We start from the raw sequence: 21,562 nt of genomic DNA, 5'->3' as shown, positions 1-21,562 counted from the left end.
TCACCCATCATAAAACATTTAGAACCTGGATAAGACTGTTTAGGCTAGGTAAAGGTACAGCCACAGTGGATGCAGTGAGCAGCACATCTTTCGTGGCACCACTTGCCATTAAGTATGAAGTTTAATTAATTTTTAGTTTTCTGAAAAAACTATTGTGCTGGCTTTGTCTGTCCGCAATTTTTCTGTCCGCCCTCAGATCTTAAAAACTGCTGAGGCTAGAGGGCTGCAAATTGGTTTGTTGATCATCCACCCTCCAGTCATCGAACATACCAAACTGCAGCCACTAGCTCCATTAGTTTATATTTTATTTAAGGCTAAAGCTAGCTATAATCGTACATCTGTCAATGATATAGGACAGACCACCACCAACCCATGGTTAAAGTTTCATGGGGCGCAGCTTATACAGCATTATACCGAGATCACCAAAAGATATATCTATTTCCAGTGGCCTTGATTACATGCTGTAGTGGCTGTACAGAAAACTTGATTGCGCTGAAGAAATTTCAGCGCATTTTTTACTTATGTGTGTGGCCACGCCTGAAGAGTGGGGCGTTTGACGCCTTACTAAACCTCGCCGCTCAGCGTACAATATGCACCATGATTTAAAAAAAACATAGAGTTCCAAGCATCTTCCTTGGCAGAATTGGCTTTTCTTAAGTTTGTTACAGGTTTATTCAGCCTCTCATCATCAAGTTGTTCCTACACAAATACAAACCCTTGGTCCTTTACTTATATGGGGATTACTTTTGGCGAAGCTGAACTGGCCCCTAAAGACTTGCAAGGCATGTGTTGGTATTACTACCAGCCGGGTAGTTGGTTAGTAACAGTGGGAAACCCACGGTACCAACCTCCCGGCTTCACGCATTCACTTTACTTTCCGGCCTTGTCTGATGCGGACATGTTTCCTGCGTTCTGCTCAGACCTTCCTGGATGCTAAAGCTTCAACCTTTTCAAGGTATGTTTGTTCCTATTTTATTTATGGCATGTTCAATCAGTATAATTGTGCATGTTTGTTATTATGGACGATCTGTTACAAACCCATGATTTGGATAAGCCTGTGCGCCAGGTATGTCCTGGAAAGGATAAGCATTGTGGCGCTTTGCGCTTTAGTACGGATTCTGACCTCCACTCCCTTTGCTTAGAATGTAGGAAGGGAGCAAGGACTCCCCCTGATTTTACTGTTGATGATCCCTGCGATGAGTGTAGGCTTTGGTCCCCCGAGCAGTGAGATAGATACTCTCGGAGGCCTAGATACAAACGTAAAGAGACTAAGGCGTCGGAAGGGCTGTCTTCGGCTCCTTCGACTCTGACGGTTGCTAATCCTACACTCCTCTCAGTTCTCCCCCTCACCCAGAGTCGCTGGTTTCTGTGGCGGGTTTGACTCAGGCGTGGGAGTCACTCGGGATGGTTGGCAACCTTGATCTTCCTTCGCTCCTCAAGCATATCAACTCTGCTGCATGGGCGGGAGTACTGCTCCCTCCCCCCACTACCCAGACAGTTGACGCTCTCACAGCCACCACCGTCACCGCTGTGCTGCCGAGGAGCGGGATGACCTCAGTGGGCATGGTGCGGTTCCGGCCCCAGCCATCTCAGTGTCGACGCTTGCCGGACCAGTCTTCTCGGTTACTCTGCCGCTGCCCGGCTACGCTCCCACGCCTCCTGCCTCGCTTCCTCCGTTGCCCATGCCTGAACCGGACCTTTCAACACTTCCTACGACTCCAGCTGTTCCTGCCATTGTACGCCCACAGCGTGGAGGGAGCACTGCAGCAGAAGGTTGTGGAGGCAGGGCTAACTTGTTTAGCTCCTGGGGCCACTTCAGCTCAGCTAACGGGGAAGCATGTGCTTCTCAAGCAAGCTGAGCTGAACGTTTGGAGGGTACGGCTTTGTCTGCCCTCCAGGCGATCTCCTGGCTCGACAACTGGGCCTTCGCCTTGTTGAGAATTGCGTCTTCGTCTGGTGCTCAGAGCGAAGACCCGACTTTCAGGAGTCTTTGCCAGTCTGGGGGAAAAGCTATTTCCTTTATAACCCACCAGACGGCAAACCTGTGGACAAACTTGGTACTGAAGAGAAGGGATGCGGTGCAAACCTGGTACTGAAGAGAAGGGATGCGGTGTTATCCCGGATCTACAGATCAGTGGGCACCGAAGCCGCAGTCTCCCTGCGCAATGGATCGGTCCCCGGGCTTCTACAGCAGGATCTTTCTCATGGAGAAAGCTTCCGGCAGGTGGAGGCCAGTGATCGACCTCTCTCCCTAAATCGTTTCGTTCGCCAGACATGGCTCAAGATGGAAACTGCGAACAGTACTGTCAGCCATCGGGGAGGGCAACTTCATGCTGACGGTCGATTTGATGGACGTATACTTCCAAGTACCGGTCCATCCATCGTCTCATCGGTACCTTCGCTTTGTCCTCAACGGAGTGGTCTACCAATTCAAGGTACTGTGTTTCGGGCTGTCGACCGCTCCGCAGGTGTTCACGAGAGTGGTCACCCTGATTTCCATTTGGGCCCATTTGCACTGGATACGTCTGCTGAGGTATCTCGATGATTGGTTGATCCTGGCAAGCTCCCGCTTGCAGTTGCTGCAAGACAGAGATTGCCTCTTCAAGTTGTGTCGCAAACTGGGTGTCGTGATCAACTTCTGGAAGTTGGATCTCTTCCCCAAACAGAAAACTCAGTATCTGGGCATGCTGATCGACACGGCAGCAAGCAGAGTCTTTCCTTCTCAGGCTCGGATCAGCACGTTCAGGAAGGTGGCAAGGCAGTTTCTGTCGGAACAGGACCAGCCAGCTCAACAGTGGCAGGTCATGATCAGTCACCTGTTGTCATAGGAGAAGCTCGTTCCACACGGTCGGCTCCACCTTTGGTCTCTCCAGTGGAGACTGAGGGACTTCTGGGATCAGTCTCGGGACCCCCAGTCTGTTCTGATTCCCATCTCTCAGGAGGTGAGGGACGATCTCTCCTGGTGGACGGACGACAGGAACCTCTGCATAGGGACGCCCCTGTCCTCTCTCTCTCCGGACATGCTGCTCTTCTCAGACGCATCGAGGGAGGGGTGGGGTGCACACCTGGGGGAGTTGCTGACTTCAGGTGTGTGGGACCATCATGACAAGCACCTTCACATCAACGTCCTGGAGATGAAGGCAGCATTCTTAGGTCTTCAGTGCTTCCAGGACCGTCTGGTGGGATACTAGGTGGCGTTGATGTGTGACAACACGACCATAGTGGCATATGTCAACAAGCAAGGGGGTCTTGTCTCCCGAGCTCTCCATGCGTTTGACGTTGCAGGTGCACCAATGGGCAGTAGCCCACTCTGTGGAGCTGTCGGCCAGGTACATTCCAGGCAAGAGGAACGTTCTGGCGGACACGCTCAGCCGTCAGGATCAGGTAGTAGGGTCCGAGTGGTCCCTTCACCAGAGTGTGGCGGACAGGCTCTTCGACCAGTGGAGGCGTCCAGTAGTAGATCTGTTCACCACCCAGTACAACAGGAAACTTCCAATCTTCTTCTCTGTCGTACCAGACCCATGGGCAGCTGCAGAAGATGCCTTCTAGCACTCATGGGACAACCTCGAAGTGTATGCCTTTCCCCTGTTCTGTCTCCTTCGCCCAGTTCTCAGTCGAGTTCTGGTGTCGACGAATCTTCGAATGATCCTGGTGGCTCCCGTGTGTCCAGAGGCTGCTTGGTACCCAGACCTGCTGGCTCTTCTCTCCAAGGTTCCGAGAGAGCTTCCCCTCTGTTACAACCTTCTACGCCAGCTGCATGTAGAACGGTACCACCAGGTCGTGGCCTCCCTGTCTCTTCTCGCCTGGAGGTTATCCACCATCTCTTGCGAGCGAGAGGCTTTTCTCGCTGAGCAGCGACAGAGATGGCAGGATACCTCAGGAAGTCTTCTGCAGCAGTTTATCAGGGTAAGTGGGCCGTCTTCTGTAGTTGGTGTCGTAGACAGGGTTACTCTCTGGTCGGAGCCACTCTACAGCTGGTAGCGGATTTTCTCATCTATCTTCGCCGGGAGAAGCTTCTGTCGGTTTCAGCGGTAGAAGTATACAGGGCCGCTTTGGCCCTGGTCCTAAAGTTGAAAGGCATCGATATCTTGTCCTCCCTGGGAATATCGTTGCTGATGAGGAGCTTCAAACGGTCTTGCCCTCCCAGGGAACTCAGGCCCCCTGAGTGGGATGTGTCTCTCTTTTTGTGGAGCCTGACTCATGCCCCATACGAGCCACTACGAGAAGCCACAGACAGGGATCTGACTCTCTAGACCTCTTCTTGCTAGCCCTGGCATCAGCGAAGAGGATTAGTGAATTACAGGGACTTTCTTTTGCAATTAAACACTCAGGGGGTGGGCATCGATGATGCTCGAATTTGTCATGTAGTTCGTAACGAAGACACAGAACCCTGCGGTCCCTGACACTCGGTTTGAGTCTTTCATGATCCCATCCTTGAGTGACTTCGTAGATAATGACCCTGTCGAGATGCTACTCTGTCCTATATGGGCACTACGGCGCTATCTGAAAAGAACCCGCCATCTCAGGCCTGAGTGTTGACGATCTCTTTCTGGCCTCGTGAGGTTATCAAGAAAGTGTATGCAGCAGCTAGGGAGGACAACACCAGCGCTCTGTGCCCCCACGCTCACGAAATCAGAGGGATTGCGCTAACTCTGGCATTCAAGAAGAACCTGTCTGTTCAGCAGGTACTGAGGGCGGGGGTGTGGTCTCACCAGACCACATTCACCTCTTTTTACCTACAGGCATTACCCATAGGTCCTTGGATACCTTCTCCTTGGGGCCAGTGGTGGCTGTTCAATAAATTGTGTAACTTACCCAGCTCCTGTAGAGGACAGTGTTGTGTCTCATCTGTTGTACAAGCATGGTTGGGCGTGAAGGGTGAGTGACTGGCTCTCTCTTCCCTTCTGTCATCAGACTTTTTACCTTTGGGCAGAGAGTTTGGGCCGTACAAGCTGAACCAGACGTCAGACGCAGGTGAGTTTCATTCCTTGGGTATCCTAATCTTTGTTGCCTTTCAGGTACACATTAGATGTAATGTCCCCTCTTTCCCCTGCAAGGCGGGTAAGGGGTTGCGGGCTAACTACTGAACCCATTCTTCATTGGTCTTTAGTCCCCGACATCCTCTGGTCACCTCTTATGTGGCTGGAAAGGTTCTCTCTGACTTTCACCTCGCTGTGTGTTCGCTACCTGCCGTAACCTTGTCACAGCAAGGGCGGTCTAGTAGACTGGTCCGTGACACGACAGTTCCTATAACAGTGATCACAGTCCGGTAGCTATGTCCTCCTGGCTCTTACCCAAAGAGAACATGAGGTGCGGTTGAACTTCCAGTTGTTCAGAGACCTTCATGCAGATTCCTCCACCGAATCATGAATCCCTATATAAGTAAAGGACCAAGGGTTTGTATTTGTGTAGGAACAAATCACATTTTTAAAAGTAAAATGCATTTTTCCTAACATACAAACCTGAGGTCCTTTACTCAGGTTACCCACCTCAGCCTCCCCACAATCTGCCCTAGACCAGAAAGTAAAGTGAAAGCGTGAAGCCGGGAGGTTGGTACCATGGGTTTCCCACTGTTACCAACCAACTACCCGGCAAGTAATACCAACACATGCCTTGTAAGGCTTTAGCAGCCAGTTCAGCTTTGCCGAAAGTAATCCCCATATAAGTAAAGGACCACGGGTTTGTATGTTAGGAAAAATGCATTTTACTTTTAAAAATGCAATTTTGCTGAGCAGTAAATCGAATGATCCGTGGCTTGTATGCAAATATTCATGAAATTTGTCATTGTACTTTTGAGACTGTTCATAATAAAGATTGTAAAATTCACTCCATTCCATTCTTTTCATGTTTTTTTTACTGGTATTTCACCTAATTTCACGGAAATATTTTCTGATGAAAATAGTTTTCTTAACAAATTTGATGACATGTCTGCACTGATGGTCAGCTTTGATTAACATGTAGCGTGTCTTCAGCTGCTCCAGTGTGGCCATGCAATGCTTGGACGCTACCACTGTTGCTTTTTGCTAGACACTACCTTGCTGCTTGCATAGCTGCTGTATTCATGAAGTACCCTATAATTTTATGGCCAAAGGCCTCGGCTAATTACTTAACCCTTAAGGGACGGGCTAATTATATACTGTGCAACACCCCAGACCGGGCGGACTTTAAGGTTGGCCAATTTTAAAAAAAAACATCAATGGAAGGCGGAAGATATGTAAATGCATGTTATAAGAAAAAAAATTCCAACAAATTTTCCATATCTTGTACGGGAAGTTGAAAGTGACTACTGTATTTACAATCTGTTGTGGGGCCTCTTTTACAAAACACTTGTAAATTTTACTTAGTTATACAAGTTTTTTCTAGTAATTTATTTTATTTTGTAAAATTATAATTGCAGCTCACACAATATATATCATAACAGATAAGAACTAAAATCAGTAACAAATTCTGGGTATATTTGTTGTAAAATATTTACGTAAATTTACTTAGATTGGGAAATACAGTATCATTTTTGGAGGTATACATGTTTTTTCTAATACTGTGTTTCTTTACAAAATTACAATTATAACTGACATCATATCATAAAAGATAAGAATTAAAACCAACAGCAATCCCTGGGTATAATTATGAGCAAGCTAATAAAAAGACGTCATGGGAGAGAGAGGAGCAAGATATTCCCCCTTCAAGTCAAGAACAATACTGATCTGCCTGAGGTGCCCACAATTGAGCTGAGCTAAATTCTTTAGTTGCTACTATTCATTTATGGGCCATGGAAGTGATGGAAACTCTTTCTCGCTCAATACAGCCAAATCGTATTGCATGTAATATTAATATTCCTCAGAGGGGATCCACCCACCACCCAAAACCTGTTTTAGATCCTCTCATGAGGGGATCCGTCCATTTAAGGGTTAAGGCTGTTTTTCATACTGGACTTGGATAAATCCTAGGCTAATTAAATTTTAGAAATTCTGGAACATGCCCTTTCTGGTACCCAAATTCCTTTCTTTCCACTACTTTTCATAGGCTAGCCTGTTACTGGAGAACCATGTTAAACTTTCTGAAAAGAGTCCTATATATAAAATAGGCATAGGTGTAGCCTGTCTAAAGCCTAAGCCATGTTTATATTTGAATCTAAAACTTATTCAAGTTTAAACAAACTGCAGTTTTTTTTGTTTTTGGTACCCTAGTTTATACGCTGTTGATGAATTTGACATTCATTTTTATTGGAAATAAGAGATTGACCTATTACACACCCATAGTTATAGATGTTTATATGGAACCAGAGCGGGAAAATGGGGTTTATGGTTTGGGATTACGCAAACTAGTGAAATTCAGGGATGCATCAAAATGTTGCATCCACACTTGTTGGAAACTTACATCATACATATCACAAGCAGGTTGGAAACAAGTCTGTTATTATAAATTGGAAATGAACCTTCAGCAAATGCTGAATGAACTGGTTAGAGTACCAATCAGTCATGGTCTTGTATTTAACCTGTTTTTGGTGTGTATGCCATAAGTTTTTGATGTGTTTGACATGTTTTATTGTAGTGTGGATACATCCTAATGTAACCTAACATACATAACTCCTAACATGACTGATGTGGCTGTTAATCATAAAATGAAGTTAATGCACATGATGTACATCAGAGATACCCATGATTATCACCTGTGTTGCATAACTGAGGTTCCATTAGACCTCATGAGATTTATTCTTGGACTTGGGTTTTGACCTGTATTGGTGTTGAATAGCCTACAACTAGAAGGTTGTAAGAAATAGGTAAATTTTTGCAAGACTGAATTGAAAATACACCAGTAAGTTATCTTATATCAGCAGCATCCATTAATATTTATTCATATTACAGTATAACAAGATGTAAAAGATTGAGATGGTGTGGTCATGCTATTGGAAGGAACGGGAAGCAGTAGCTCAGAAAAGCAGTAATTATGGACGTAGTATGGTGAAAACCTGTAGGAAAGCCCAGGATGGATATCATGTAAAACAGAATAGATTAAGACCTAGATCTGATGGGAGTTCAGTCAGAAAGAGCATGGGACAGAGACGAATGGAGAGAACTAATTTCACGTCTAACCTCATGAAGTGAAAAGACAACAGAGTGTTTATTATAATGAATAATGTGGATATTCCATGAAATTTGGAAGTAGCCAAGCGCGTAGTGTATCAGCGATTATTAACTTAAAAATTTTAATGGTACATAGTTTCTAAATACAGTAAACCCCCCGTATTCGCGGTCTCATGATTTGCGGATTTCTCTGTGGAACGTATATACACATTATTCACGGAAAATTCGTCCATTCGTGGTATTTTTCACTGAAAAATATTCACTAATTACTGTATTTTCATATCATTTTCATGACTAAATACCCTTTTTTGTGATAAAACTATTAAAATACTCAGGTATAAGCATTTTTAGAGATTTTTTTTATGTTTGAACTATCAGATAGGCAGTTCTAAGTGTTTTTAGAGGGGTTTTAAGCATTCACGGATCTTAGCTATTCACGGGGGGGGAGCTGTGGTACGCACCCCCTTGTATACGGGGGCTTTACTGTTATAATTTTTACCATTTTAGATGCTGCCTATCTTGTCAATCCATTAATGTCGAAGAATGTTTAGCCAAGATATGTATAAAGTTTGATGACAGACTAACTTAGGTGAGAAGTATGAGATGGGAGATTGGAAATGATTGTATATTTTTAAAGATGAAGGCACAAGAAAGACATGATGGCTGAATTCTACAGAGGCCCTTTGCCTCTCATGATAGGCATTGATGATGACAGTTATCATATACACAGTTATAAAGTCAGTTACTTATATTATATGGAAAAATTCAGTTATTTATTTTTTATGAAAAAATTAAGGCAAATTCAGTGTGAAGTTATTCACTTAGTTGTGGAACGATAAGAAAGTGGACCCTGTGGTCTACACTAACTTAGGATGCCATAAATTGTAGGAGTGAAATTTAGGATGCATCCTAGCCTATCCTGACTTGAGGTGTCACATTCTTACTGAACAGGATGGGCAAGATGGAAAACTGCCAACCTAACATGACCTTGGGTACATGCACCTTTACTTAGACACCCTCCCCTCAGTTCTTGAAAGTGTTAGGGACAGTTGAATCATCAACTCGTCAACTCCATCACTATCAGAAATATTATGTAGTGAAATTGGACAACTATCTATCTTTGAAAGGTGAGCACTCTGTGTAGGGTACAAATGAGCTACCGTTATCAACAAATTATGACGACTTAACCGTAGACAGTTTAAAAAAAATACATTGTTTTAAATATTCAAATACAAATGCATGGCTATGTCACCCACTCCTTCACATTACCTCACAAGTGTTATAAAGTTTGGGTATGTACCTAGGATTGTGCATGATCCTTGATGTTTTCTGAATGATTAATTACTGAATGCAAGTAACCAGAACATGCAGGATCGTGATTGGTAACCTTGCTATCTTTAAAAATAGCAGAATCATAATGAATATGTACTTACTCTTCCATGTTTTTACTTTTTGTGAAAAGTAGTATTGCATCAGTTTTCACTAACTCTGTCAACACCAATTAAGTCCTGATTGTTAAACCAATTCAGTGCAGGGTCACTTCACTTCAAAAACTAACCAGTCCACTCTAAATTATCTCCAAATACCTAGATTATAATTATAGAGGGGATCCAATCCTTTTGAATGTATTGCATATACAAAGCAAAATTTGTCAGAATTGCAGGTGAACACCATTTATTTAAAACCCTTAAAAATTACTAACACTTAAAGACAACAACACCACTGCATTTAATCACCACTGATGTTTATCCTCCTTGTAATTGTATGGTTCTTCAAAACGAGAACACTCGGTACTTCTGAAAAACACACCATGAAACCTGAAAAAGATCTGTATCATTTCTTTACCAAAGAAATTTTGGACAAGCAAGGGAGCGCTTATCACAGAGACCATGGCTATTACCTGAAAACCACCCACTGTGGTATTTCCAAACTGCTTCTACATAAAACAAATATGATATATGGCTCAAAAAAACCACTTTCACAACTATTCGCATAGGCTACTAGAAATATTGTTATTTTGAAGAAGATAGACTGAAGGCAGTAAACCAGACAGAAAGGTAGCCTAATTACTAAAAATACAATAATTATGTAAATAATTATGTGCAGTTAGTAAAATAATAAAAAATTTTATTATGCTCCATTGTATTTTAAAAGTACTGTACAAATGAAAAGTTTCATATGAGGTGCCTAACGGCAGTGTCTCAAGCGCCAAAAACTAAAATTGGAGAAAAACACAGTCAAAGTTTGGCTACTTTCAGAATGCAATATCTCAGCATTTAAATGAGGTACGACACTGGGGTTTGTTTTAAAATAAAGGTTATTGTGTCTGCTTTCAAACCATCATTGTAAAATAGCCAAGAGTTTAATGCATGCCGAAAGATAAAGCGATGACTGCATTCATCTTGAAATCAGTCTTATACTCCAGTACACCGAATCCCATAAAAACACACACCAATGCCCCTGTAACCCCTCTAGGACCCCCCCAAAGATATTATCTTTGTTTTATTTATCATTCTGGATTGTTTTATTTATCATTCTGGATAATTTCCTTGATTATCTTAATCTTACAGGAATAACTAGGTGATTTTGTTCACTTCAAAAAAGACCTAAAAAGGTAATGCTTTACACAATAAAAAAGCAGCAGAAAGGTAATAAGATATTTTAATCAGAATACTCTGAGGCTGATACAATCGTCTCACCTGCAAAACAATAATAATTGCCGTCAGTAATGGCTAAAATACATTTTGATTGGAAAAAACGTAAGCGCCAATTACTTCAGGCGAGAATCAGACGTTATAGTCCAGTAAATCATTATCCACGTCATTCTCATGAGGAGTATCTTGAAGGGTGTCTGGAGTAGCAGTGAGGGTATCTTGATCACAAAAAAGCTGGTTGAAGTATGTCATGAAAATCTGGGGGATGAATGGAACCAGATCTTTTCTGCTTACATAAACCTCACCTTTGTTACGTAAGCTTTTGGCTACATTTTGCTTCCAATTAGCAAAGTCCCGGACTCTCTTTCTGCCCCTGGAAGGTCCTGGAAAATTGTCATCTACATTCGTGTCAGACATGATGAAGAGGAACCAGTATTATTAATGAATAAAGAACAAAAAGAAGCACATTAAATCCAGAGGCGATCATGGGGAAGGAAGGTATAAGAATGTTTTTTATTGCAGTGATAGCCAGCGGCTCCGCTGATGGCTAGCCTTTCTCATTGGTCGTGTGGGAGGTGTGGCAGGGCGTCTGGATTCATGATTGGTTTATGCACCATGGGCGCTTGCGACTCTCTGCCACCAAGACCAGCCAGTGCAGCCATGTGTAGCGTCACCAAGGAAAAGAAGTAATGTTACAAAACAAGAATTTTGACCTTGTTGTTGCGGGAAATTTGAACTGAAATTTCTTCTCCCGACAGATAGAGGGTTAGAGATGACGTTGGTATGCTTAACTCCAAAACGGCGACGGTGTCGCTTACGACACTCTGCCATTAGGCGCCTCATATATGTAACCAAGTGATTGCATAGCTATACTTTCTACTCGATCAGCAGTTAAAAATTTGAAGTTTGCGGTAGCGATTCAGCCGTTTTAAGTGTAGGTAACAGCCCCGCCCTCTGTCAGGGAACGATAAGTACAACAAAACAGAGAAAATCACTTCTTTTCTGTCGACGTTCAACGCAACATCGAGTGTTTTGGTGGTTGGGTTTGAAGTTTTCTTCATTGCTTTTCCAAGGAATTGGTGAAGTATTGTTGATTTTGGTAGCTTTTCATCTTAGCTTAGCTGTTATTCCTACAATATGTCTGATTATAGCTCATCAAGTGTTAGATATTGTAGCGAAGGATGTAAGACTCGTATGGCTAAAGTGACTTATGGTTGTCATACAATTTGTGCTAAGTGTAGAGGACAAGAGTGCTCCAAAGATCTTACTTGCTCTGAATGTGTTGGATGGGATGAGAAAAAGTGGAAAGTTTTGAAATCTCATTTGGATAAATTAGATAAGGATAGGAAGAGGAAGGCTGCTGTTATAGCCAAGAGTAGGGCTGTGAGTTTAGAACCTGTCTCTAACATTCAATTCTTAGACCGTAATGTTCCTCCTCCTGTCCTTGTAATATCCCCCATCCTTAGTCCTCCAAATATTTTCCCCCCCCCTCGAGTAGGACGCCTTGACGAGGTGAGGGGCTGAGGGACCCTGACCTTTGGGCCCAGGTCCTGATGAATCATCCTACGTAGTTTTTGGTTTGAATGGCGCGGACATTTCCATTCACAAAATTTTACTGCTTAGGTGAGTCTGAGAAGGGATCGTTTTTTGGAAGGGGTTTGCATTCGGAGCTAATTGTGGGTGTTGTGGTGGTTGAGTCGCCACCCGACATGGTTTGGACCTAAGAGATGGTGATGAGATTTTTCCTGTGGCTATCTTGAGGGCAGAACCATCTCCGGGGATCAGCCCATCGGAACCCGGGGGCCTGGTTTTTTGGGGTGGGACTCCTGGCTTTTGTCCGGAAGCCCACCAATACGGTTGGAGTGGGGAGTCAGTCCCCAGTAGGGGGGGGCAGAACTCCCAGCAGGCGGATTGGCTTATACCTAGGCCACTGCAAGCGTATTGGTGCTATCCTGAAAGGGTAGGGTATGGGGTGGACTGTTGGGAGTCAACTCTCACTTGTGCCATTGGTGGAGAATGCGAATACCTGACTGATCCACGATATTTTCTTGATATAACCAAGCAGTTTTGGGTGGGTGGATGAACCAGTTTGTGTGTGGTGGTCTGATGTGTGCATGCTTGGCATCTTGGAGTCTTCGCGGGCTTTGGAGTGTGTTGGGGTGGGGAAGCTGGGCAGTAGAGCTACCCAGTTTACCCTTTTTGATATGCTGTCAGGGTCTGTGCAGGGGGCTTTGGGTGTCAGGTTTGCGCTTTTTGGACTTCTGCATGTGGACTGGTTTAAATTTATGGAATTGGCTATTAGTTCTCCCTCCCCTGGATCCGACAACTTGATGGCACTGGCAACGACTTCTGGCATGAACATGATACAAGCTTGGCTGTTGGACAGAAGCAAACACTGAGACACTAGGGTGTTAGTAAATTTGGTGGATTTGATTCAAATAATAGGGTCCTTTATTGCACTAATGTAGGCTTGTCATTAGATTATGAATGTTTATACAGTTTAGTAAAACACTTTGGCAAAGTGGAAAGAATTAGATTAATTCTAGAAAAAGATAAGCAGTCATTTTCTGCTTTTGTTAAATTTTCCTCTCCCTTGGAAGCTAGTGAGGCACAACAAAGACTCCATGGCCACATTCTAAATGACTCGGTTCTCAACACGAAAGTGTTTTCAGTAAAAAATTTAAATGAGCCATTTGATTTTATTCCAAAGGCTGAAGAACATGGACCAGTCCCATGTACCAGAGCTCTTCCTCCCCCTTTATGGCATGTTGCTATCTACAAGGACGGAGGGAAAAATTTAATAAAAGCTGGTAATGAGACTCAAGCAGTTCTGCTATCAGATTTTAAACCTCCTGAAAGTGGAAATATTGAATATATTTCATCTCACAGATCCTTTAACACACTGAAAGGAGTAGTTTACTCAAAAGACTTGCATGTTTTTAAAGAGGAGGAGATTCTCCATCGATGTCCTTCTTGTGTATCTCATAAAAAAACTGGGTGGGGATGCAGCTATCCTTTTAACCTTCTCCTGATACCATCATTGTTGGCCATGAGAGGATGCAGGTTAAAAAATATAAAAGAAATCCTAACCAGTGTCGCAAATGCTTTGATTATGGCCACATTCAAAACTCTTGCAATAGCAATAAAAGATGTCCTGTGTGTTCTGCAGAGCATGATAATTTTGATGACTGCGAAGCAGCCCGATACTGTTTTCTATGTAAGGGTGATCACACTCCAAATTCTAGGGCTTGTCTCAGATATAAATTTGAACAAGAAGTGTTGGCAGTGGCTGATAACGAACATATCAGCATTAGCGAAGCAAAGCGCACGGTAATGGGGGCAAACAAAAGTGCCAACTCTACCTGTGCTTCTGTAATAAAACTTATGAAGACTTCCAGCAATGTAAGGCCACCAAAAACTTAAAACAATTGAATGGCTACCGCAAACTTCAAATTTTTAACTGCCGATCGAGTAGAAAGATAGCTATGTAATTACTTGGTAAGTACTGTATATGAAACTTAATTTTATCATGAAAATACCATATATACCACATTTCTTTTACACATTGTTTTCAGATAAAATTTTTATGTAAAACAGATGTAAAAAGTGTTTGTATACCTCCTCGGATGGTGTGATTACTTTACAACATGGCCATTTAGTACATTTTCTGTTAGATTCTTTTAATGTACTCCAACAACAAATGAGAAGATTTTTAGAATGAAATGACCAGTCATTTTGCTGTATATGTCAGAAATAATGTTGCAATAATGCTTTAGCATCTCAAGTAATTAAGGTAGTACTTTATATACGTAAACCCCCTCGACTTGAGACCACCTGGACCTGGTGAAGGGGCTCTTGAACCCCAGGAATTTGTTCCTGGGTTTGAGTCAAGAGTCCCATATACCATTATATATTTATTTAGATTAACTTTTGTGGAATTTTCCACTTTAGCTAAAATTTATTGGACCTGACAAATAGGAAAGATATCATAGCTAGGAATGGGTTTATATCCAAAGCTAAATACAGGCAGTCCCCAGTTAACGGTGGGCTCAGTTAATGGCGATCCGGTTTTATGGCACTTGTCTAGCTATGAAAATCGGCAATTTTCGGCGCCGATTTCTGCTTATTGGCTCCGATAATTGGGTATTGGCGCCAATACATGTACTGACAGAGGCACCGATAACCGTAAATTGGCGCTTTTCGGTGCCGATAAGCTTTAAAAATCTGCAATTTTCGGTTATCACCACACCCCTCAGAACAGAACCCCCACCGATAACTGGGGACTGCCTGTAGTGAGAACTGTGGTAGGATCATCAACTGCCCAATAATGTTCAGACCTGAGAGTTATTACACAATAGCTCAAAGGCAGAACTATTCTTTAGGGCTGGACCACGGATTCCGGGGGCGTCTGGTTCTGGGAACAGGACTCTCGGCATTCTATCTGGTTTGCCCATAATATGATTAGGGTGGGGATGATTGTATTTTTGTATTACTTTCAGTCCTAGCAAGCTGGTTTGGCTTACACTTGAGCCACTCGAATCATGTTGGGCCATCCCCTGTGGGGTAGGGTAGGGGGCGGACATTTGGGAGCTAGTTCTCACTTGTGCCATTGGTGGAAGAATAAACTCCATTAAAGGCTAATGATATCTTGTTAAGATTTTCAGGTTTATTTATTATTTTTTTTATATACTTGAATCTTTATGAATAGTAGTTGTAAGGATTCAAGTAACCCTGGGCCCTTTGATGATACTGACTTGGCACACTTAACGACCGCAGGAACCACCTCTGACATCCTTTGTCTAGAAAAATCTAAAAAAATCTTAGTGTAATTATACTGGAACCATATGCTCCAGTACAGAGCAAACCAAAAAAAAGTAAATATTGTCTTGACCCAACCTTGACTCACTTTGACTCCCTCTTTGGGAGTGGAAGTTAGTCAAGGTTTCTAATAGAAACTGACAAAAAAATATCAGCACTCAAGTCATTTAGACAGATACAGGAAAAGACATGGCTTATAGAAGCCACAACAAAAAGTCAGTCTGAAAATTATTTATCAATAAAAACTATAGGTTACATAAATATAAAAATTAAAAAAACATGATACTGTGAATAGTATTCAGCGTACCATTGTACTTCCTGAAAATAATAACGAGCCAGTTGAAAAGAAAATAGTATTAGACTCACTTAAAAAGAGATACCCAGAAGTACAGGACTGTGAACTATATGATCTGCCAAGTAAACAGATGAATAAACAAATATTAAAAATTGCAAAAATGAGATTTGAAGGTCAAGAGCTACCTCAGAAAATACAAATTGTTCTGACACGATATACAAACCATCGGTTCTTTGCATTAGGAATCACTTTCAGCGTAGGTTGGAAACAGCTGTTAAACTCTTGAGCAAGGTGGTTAGGCAGTAACTACCGCCAGGTAGGCGGGAATACCCACCTTCCAGGATGTAAACATTCCAGTTTTCTTTCGGCCTTCATGCATTGCAGGTGTGGTGTCGGATCTCTCCGCCTGACTGTCGTTAAGCTCTTATTATCCCAGTGGGATCTTAATGTATTTTTCTGTTATACTATGTGCGTTTGATATTTATTAATACAAACCCAAGTTTTGTGATAACCTTGCTTAGCCATCGTTCCCCAGCGCTGTGTCTTGGGTTTGACGGCCAAGGGCGTATTTAAGGAGCGTAACCAAGTGGTAATGCTTCTCTTCCAGTAGCCCTTTATTTAAATACTGAAGGCATTCCCCTGTACAATCAGAAATATTAGATTGGGACGTAATATCTTCGCTCCCCTACATTGATTGGGATGTAAGAGTTCACTTCCCTTCTTGGGCTCCTGCCTTACATGTACAAGGGCATGGCTACTTCCTTCCTACTTGTGCCAAGTGTCGTTTTTGCCTCCTGCGCCTAGAGAATTGTGGGGCGGGTGGGAGGTTGCAGGCATCGTCTGTAAGGTACACTTTCACAGCGCCCTTGGTGGCCTCCCCTCCGTCCTTTTCTCTCCCCGTAGGTTCTTCCTTATCTTTCCTTCGGTAGAGATCTCTCTCCTTCGCCCTCTTTACTCGCTTGTCGGGTGAAGACAGTTGTGGGGGTCAGGCGACCTTTTCTTGGGTACCTCCTTTCGCTGTGTAGGGCAGTTCCCCTCGTAGTGAGAGGAGTTTCCCTCTCTAATCATCTTTGCTTTTTCTTTTTATTGTGAGTGTGTTCCAGTATGAGGGCATGTGCCTTTGTGCAGTTTTTAATTTCATTTTCATTCATTCATCACCATACTGAATTACCTATTTGGTCCCAGTGCTAGGCTTCTAGCCTATACCTGTCATTTCATCCAAATCCTTCGGGCCAGCCCTATGAGAGCTGAGAGACAGCTCAGGGGTCTGGTTAAATTGTTTTAATAATAATAATAATATACATAAAAAAGACAAATTTTTGTTTTATATATAGCTAGTAAATACTAATGAAGACCATTCCTCTTTTCATAGGTTTCTAATTGTTTTATATGAAATAAAGGCCTGAGCAATGTCTGTATGCTGCCTTTGGTAGTGGGACACAAGAACATTTAAGCATGTGATAATGTGCAAATTTAAGTCTAAGGAGAATTAAATATTTGCTTATCTGAAAATGTTATGAAGCTATCTTGCAAGACAGGTTAGTAAGTGGCCGGAGAAAGCATTGAGGAAAAGAGACTGCCCATGTGCAGTTTTATCGTAAGATTGAGAATATCGTAGATACTGGAAGATGTTGGAAGTGCCAAGCTGTGGTGTAGAAGATTTATGATGCTATTTGAGATGGTCTTGGTGAGAAATGAGTTTCTTATACCTCTACCCCAACATTTTTAAGTTATAGTCTGTTATTATCATAGATTTGTGTACATATTGAGACCACAAATTCACATTTCTTACCAATGTAAGGTTTGGCCAAAGAATTTGTTCTTAAATGAGGGGTGAAAGTCTGAGCAAGTGAAAGCTAATGTAGGTTGATAGCTAAGTTGGAGGACAGACAGAAATCAATGCAGTTTTAGTACCTTTTAGTTTGCCATGCAAGGAACATGTAAGTGGTATCTGCCTGTGGAGTTGGCTAATCTAGCCCAGCTTAGATGGCAAATGGATGATAAATAAATTCATTACCAAGGCATAGGTAACTACGTGAATAGTCTACTCATCTGATGTGTTTTTTGCTTTCATTATGAAATGCCTGTATAACCCAAATTGATGCTAAGATTGATACACAGCCTAGTTATTGGTTACGTAGTGGGTATTCATATGAAATGTTATAGATATTGTTATTCTTGATAGAGTTGGCCTCTATACTAAATTTTCCATCTTAAGTTGAGGCTGTAAACGTTGGGATTTCAACATTGAGGTTGTAAGAAGAGTAATTATGCATTTTAGCATCATTGTTCAACCAGATAAAACTAATAGCCAACTGTATTAATATTTTATCTCTAGGCTATTTCATGGAAAGTTATGTCTGCAATTACCTTTTTCAGATATCACAGAAGGTATTGCACAAGAGAACAAAGTAAAGTCCCAAAAGGCTGAACATTCTGCTTCAACGAATGGCAAAGGTAAGTCCAGTAGTTATGACTGTATAACACTGTTTCAAACCTTGTGTGGTATTGTATTTCAGGTTTCACATTGTGTAGATAATTTTTGTTTGTTTTTGTTTGTGGAAATAAAGGAGTCAGTACTGATATCCAGGTTGCTTTCAGATTATTATGAGATGCAGGCAGGGAGAGATAAGTTCTTTAGGGCAAATGGCCAGAAGAAATTGCATATTTTTTGCTACAATGGAGAGCCGAAAACTGTGGCAACTTTATTCAAGACAGTTCAGGTAAGGTTATGAGGGATGAGAAAAGCATGTCTTAATCCAGAATTATTTTTTTTTTTGTGGACCATGTGTGATACTATACTATACTGTGGACATCATAATGTCAGCTTGGTCATGTGGTTATTTTAAAATTTATAACTTAGAAAACAGAAACTGTAGGATGCTACGACATGTATGGGCATTGGGTATTTCTGGTGCACAAGAGGAGGTTAATCACTGCATTAAGAGGATATTGTAGAATACTGGGCCCTTTAGCTGAACTTCATTGGACCAGTAGATTGCCAGTCTGCTTTGATTGGGGATGAGGGCAGACTGTGCCCTTAAATTAGTCTTAACATACAGTGTATAAAAAAAGCCCAGGCCTACATAAGTGGTGAAATTCAGATAAATGCAAAAATTTTATACTGTACAGTTGAATTCATGTATTGCAAAATCAATGTGAATGTAGATTAGTAGGAATAAAACTCAGTACTGTTCTTACTGATGGGCCTGAAGTTTAATGAAGTAGTAATTTAATGTTATAGATGGGTATTCTTGCTTCAAAAGGTGTAACATACAGAAAAATTACAAGTACACTAAAGGAAATCCTGTATTTATAGCAACCTGTATTACTGTAGGATTTTGATTGAATACCAACAAATTCAGTTTGAAAATATACAAAAGCACTCATGGCAAAAAAAAAAAAAAAAAAATTTGGACCTAAATTAAAGCAACAGATTTTGATAAGTAAATCAGCACTTAATGATATTGATGAGTGTTACATATGGACAAAATTTGTAACAGCTTCAAAATAAACATGTCTAAGAGGCTGCATCACCAACTTTCTCAGCAGTTCAGCCTTGTCTGTTATTACATATGTAACCAGAGCCATTAGTGACTGACAAAATTAGAAGAAAATTGTACTGAAGAAATATGATGTGGTCATCATCTGTTAAAAAGTTGTATTGTTGCTTCAGTGTCGAACTTTAAACAACTGAGATGCTGAAGAGCTGTGGATGGTAGATCGATGTTTCATGTATTTTCAAAACTTCCTGTTTCCATAAGAGATATGTAGTGTGCATATAATTTGGTGAACTTCAACTTTGTAGGCCCTTGCATTATTCAGTTTCTCTTACTGAGACATCTTCAGACTTATTGTTTTTTTCTCTCTTATCTGTCTTTGGTAGAAGACCATCCACCTCTCTCTTATCTATCTGTGGTAGAAGACCATCCACCTCAAGATTATACCTGCTCTTTCTGCTTTGAGTAAACCTAGTTGCATCTTCTTTGATGTCAGGGAAGCTTGCCAAATGTTTCAGACAATGGTTTTGAAATACAGATTCTTGTTAATCCCTTAAAGGACCTATTTTTTAACGTAATGTGTCAAAAAAATTCTAATTATTTTATTTAATTAATTGAAAATGTAAGTTGTTTAGACACCATACTTCTTAATTTCAACATAAAATTATGATTATTTTATGTGAAATAGTGATTTTTAGAAACTCAATTTGAGACCTTTTTATGGTCATTAACGAGTTGTTGTACTAATTATACCTATTTTGGTCTACCACAAGATATCTCGCATGCTTAGTTTTGGTAATTTTGTATAAAATGACAAATAAAACAACCAGACTTGCTTAAAAACAGTCGAAAAGAAGAAACAAAACAAACATATTCTCAAAGTCACCACTGGAGAGCTAGAAATGGTGTGTACTTGGCATTAAAAAAAAAAAAAATTATACTCGACATATCACAAAATAGTCAAGGGATTAGCTAACAAAATACAAACATCAGTGTAATAAATCAATAATTAACATATAAACAGTCTAAGATGACAAATAAAACAACCAAACTTACCTAAAAACAGGTGAAAAGAAGCAAAAAGAAATAAAAGAAACAAATGACTAGGATGACGTTACAGTGCTACAAAAAAGTCTTTCTCGATAACTCACGACTTCCAGCAACAAGTATCACTGCCAAACGCATGATATAGCACGAGACATCTCGAAGAAGTCTTAAAACAACACTGTGGATCACGAGACATCTTGTATTAGTCTTATATTAACATTTCTTTTTTATGAGATGTCTCGTGGTAAGTCCAAAATTTTTAGAACACTGGTCACAGGGTATCTCGGGTTAGTCTAGTAAGGGGTTAATATACACCAGACTTGCCATATACAAGCATGGACCTATAGTCACTTTTCTTCTCTCAGTGGAAGATAAAGAGCTAATCTTTACTGTAAAAATTTGATGAGAAAGTAGGTCTATCCAACTTATTTTAAGATGTTTATAAACCTGAATTGTATGCTCAGAATGCAAAGAAATAATTGAGCAAGCAGCAAGATCCTGTACTTAAGGATTGCAATAAAAGTTTTATCATTTACACAGATGGTAGTCTGTGTTGCAGCTAATGTAAACAGTACTTCACTGTACAAAGCAGAGATAGCCAAGCAGATACAATAAATCATTGTCATTCACCTGATTCCTTTGCTTCTTTTCTTGGGACCCCAAGGACACCAATTAGTCCTCTTTCACTATCAGCTGTCTACTTTCATATTTATCGAAGGATGTGGAGTATGTTTTTAATCTCTTCAAAGGCCGATCCTGGAACAGGCATGATGATAAGTGAATGCTATTACTGTACCTTTGTACCAAATCTTGAATTGCTCATGATCCCACCCAACCTGGTAGATGTTTCTTAACACAGAAGAGATCAGTGCATCAGTTGCCATCTACCATAAATAATTAATATTTTGTAGACTACATATTGTACTTTCACGGGAAGTCACACATACACACACTATATACAGACTGAAAAGTATATGTATGTAACACGAAATTATTAAATTGAATTAATGTCAATAAAATATTGTACTAAGCATTGTATACATGCATTGTAGACACACACATACACAAACTTGAAAAATAATTAAATACAGCAAAAAATCTTACCTTGAAGACAACAAAATATATGCAACAGTGCATTAAAGATAGTACATGTCCATCCAAATA

General features: G+C 41.1%; 1 protein-coding gene across 4 annotated transcripts in view; it reads left to right on the top strand.

Moving 5' to 3' along the window:
• The window catches only part of Nemp (Nuclear envelope integral membrane protein), a 215,263-nt gene that overhangs the window by 122,710 nt on the left and 70,991 nt on the right, over nt 1–21,562 (top strand). For all 4 annotated transcript variants that reach the window (XM_067103981.1, XM_067103983.1, XM_067103982.1 and 1 more), the window contains 2 exons: nt 18,231–18,308; nt 18,453–18,574. In XM_067103981.1, coding sequence (XP_066960082.1) covers nt 18,231–18,308; nt 18,453–18,574 — 200 coding nt within the window. The remainder of the gene's footprint in view (nt 1–18,230; nt 18,309–18,452; nt 18,575–21,562) is intronic.

Source organism: Macrobrachium rosenbergii, chromosome 5 (genome assembly GCF_040412425.1).
Source record: "Macrobrachium rosenbergii isolate ZJJX-2024 chromosome 5, ASM4041242v1, whole genome shotgun sequence".
NCBI lineage: Eukaryota > Metazoa > Arthropoda > Malacostraca > Decapoda > Palaemonidae > Macrobrachium > Macrobrachium rosenbergii.
Note: the sequence above shows the minus strand (reverse complement) of the source record. Positions and strands in the feature narration are given on the sequence as shown.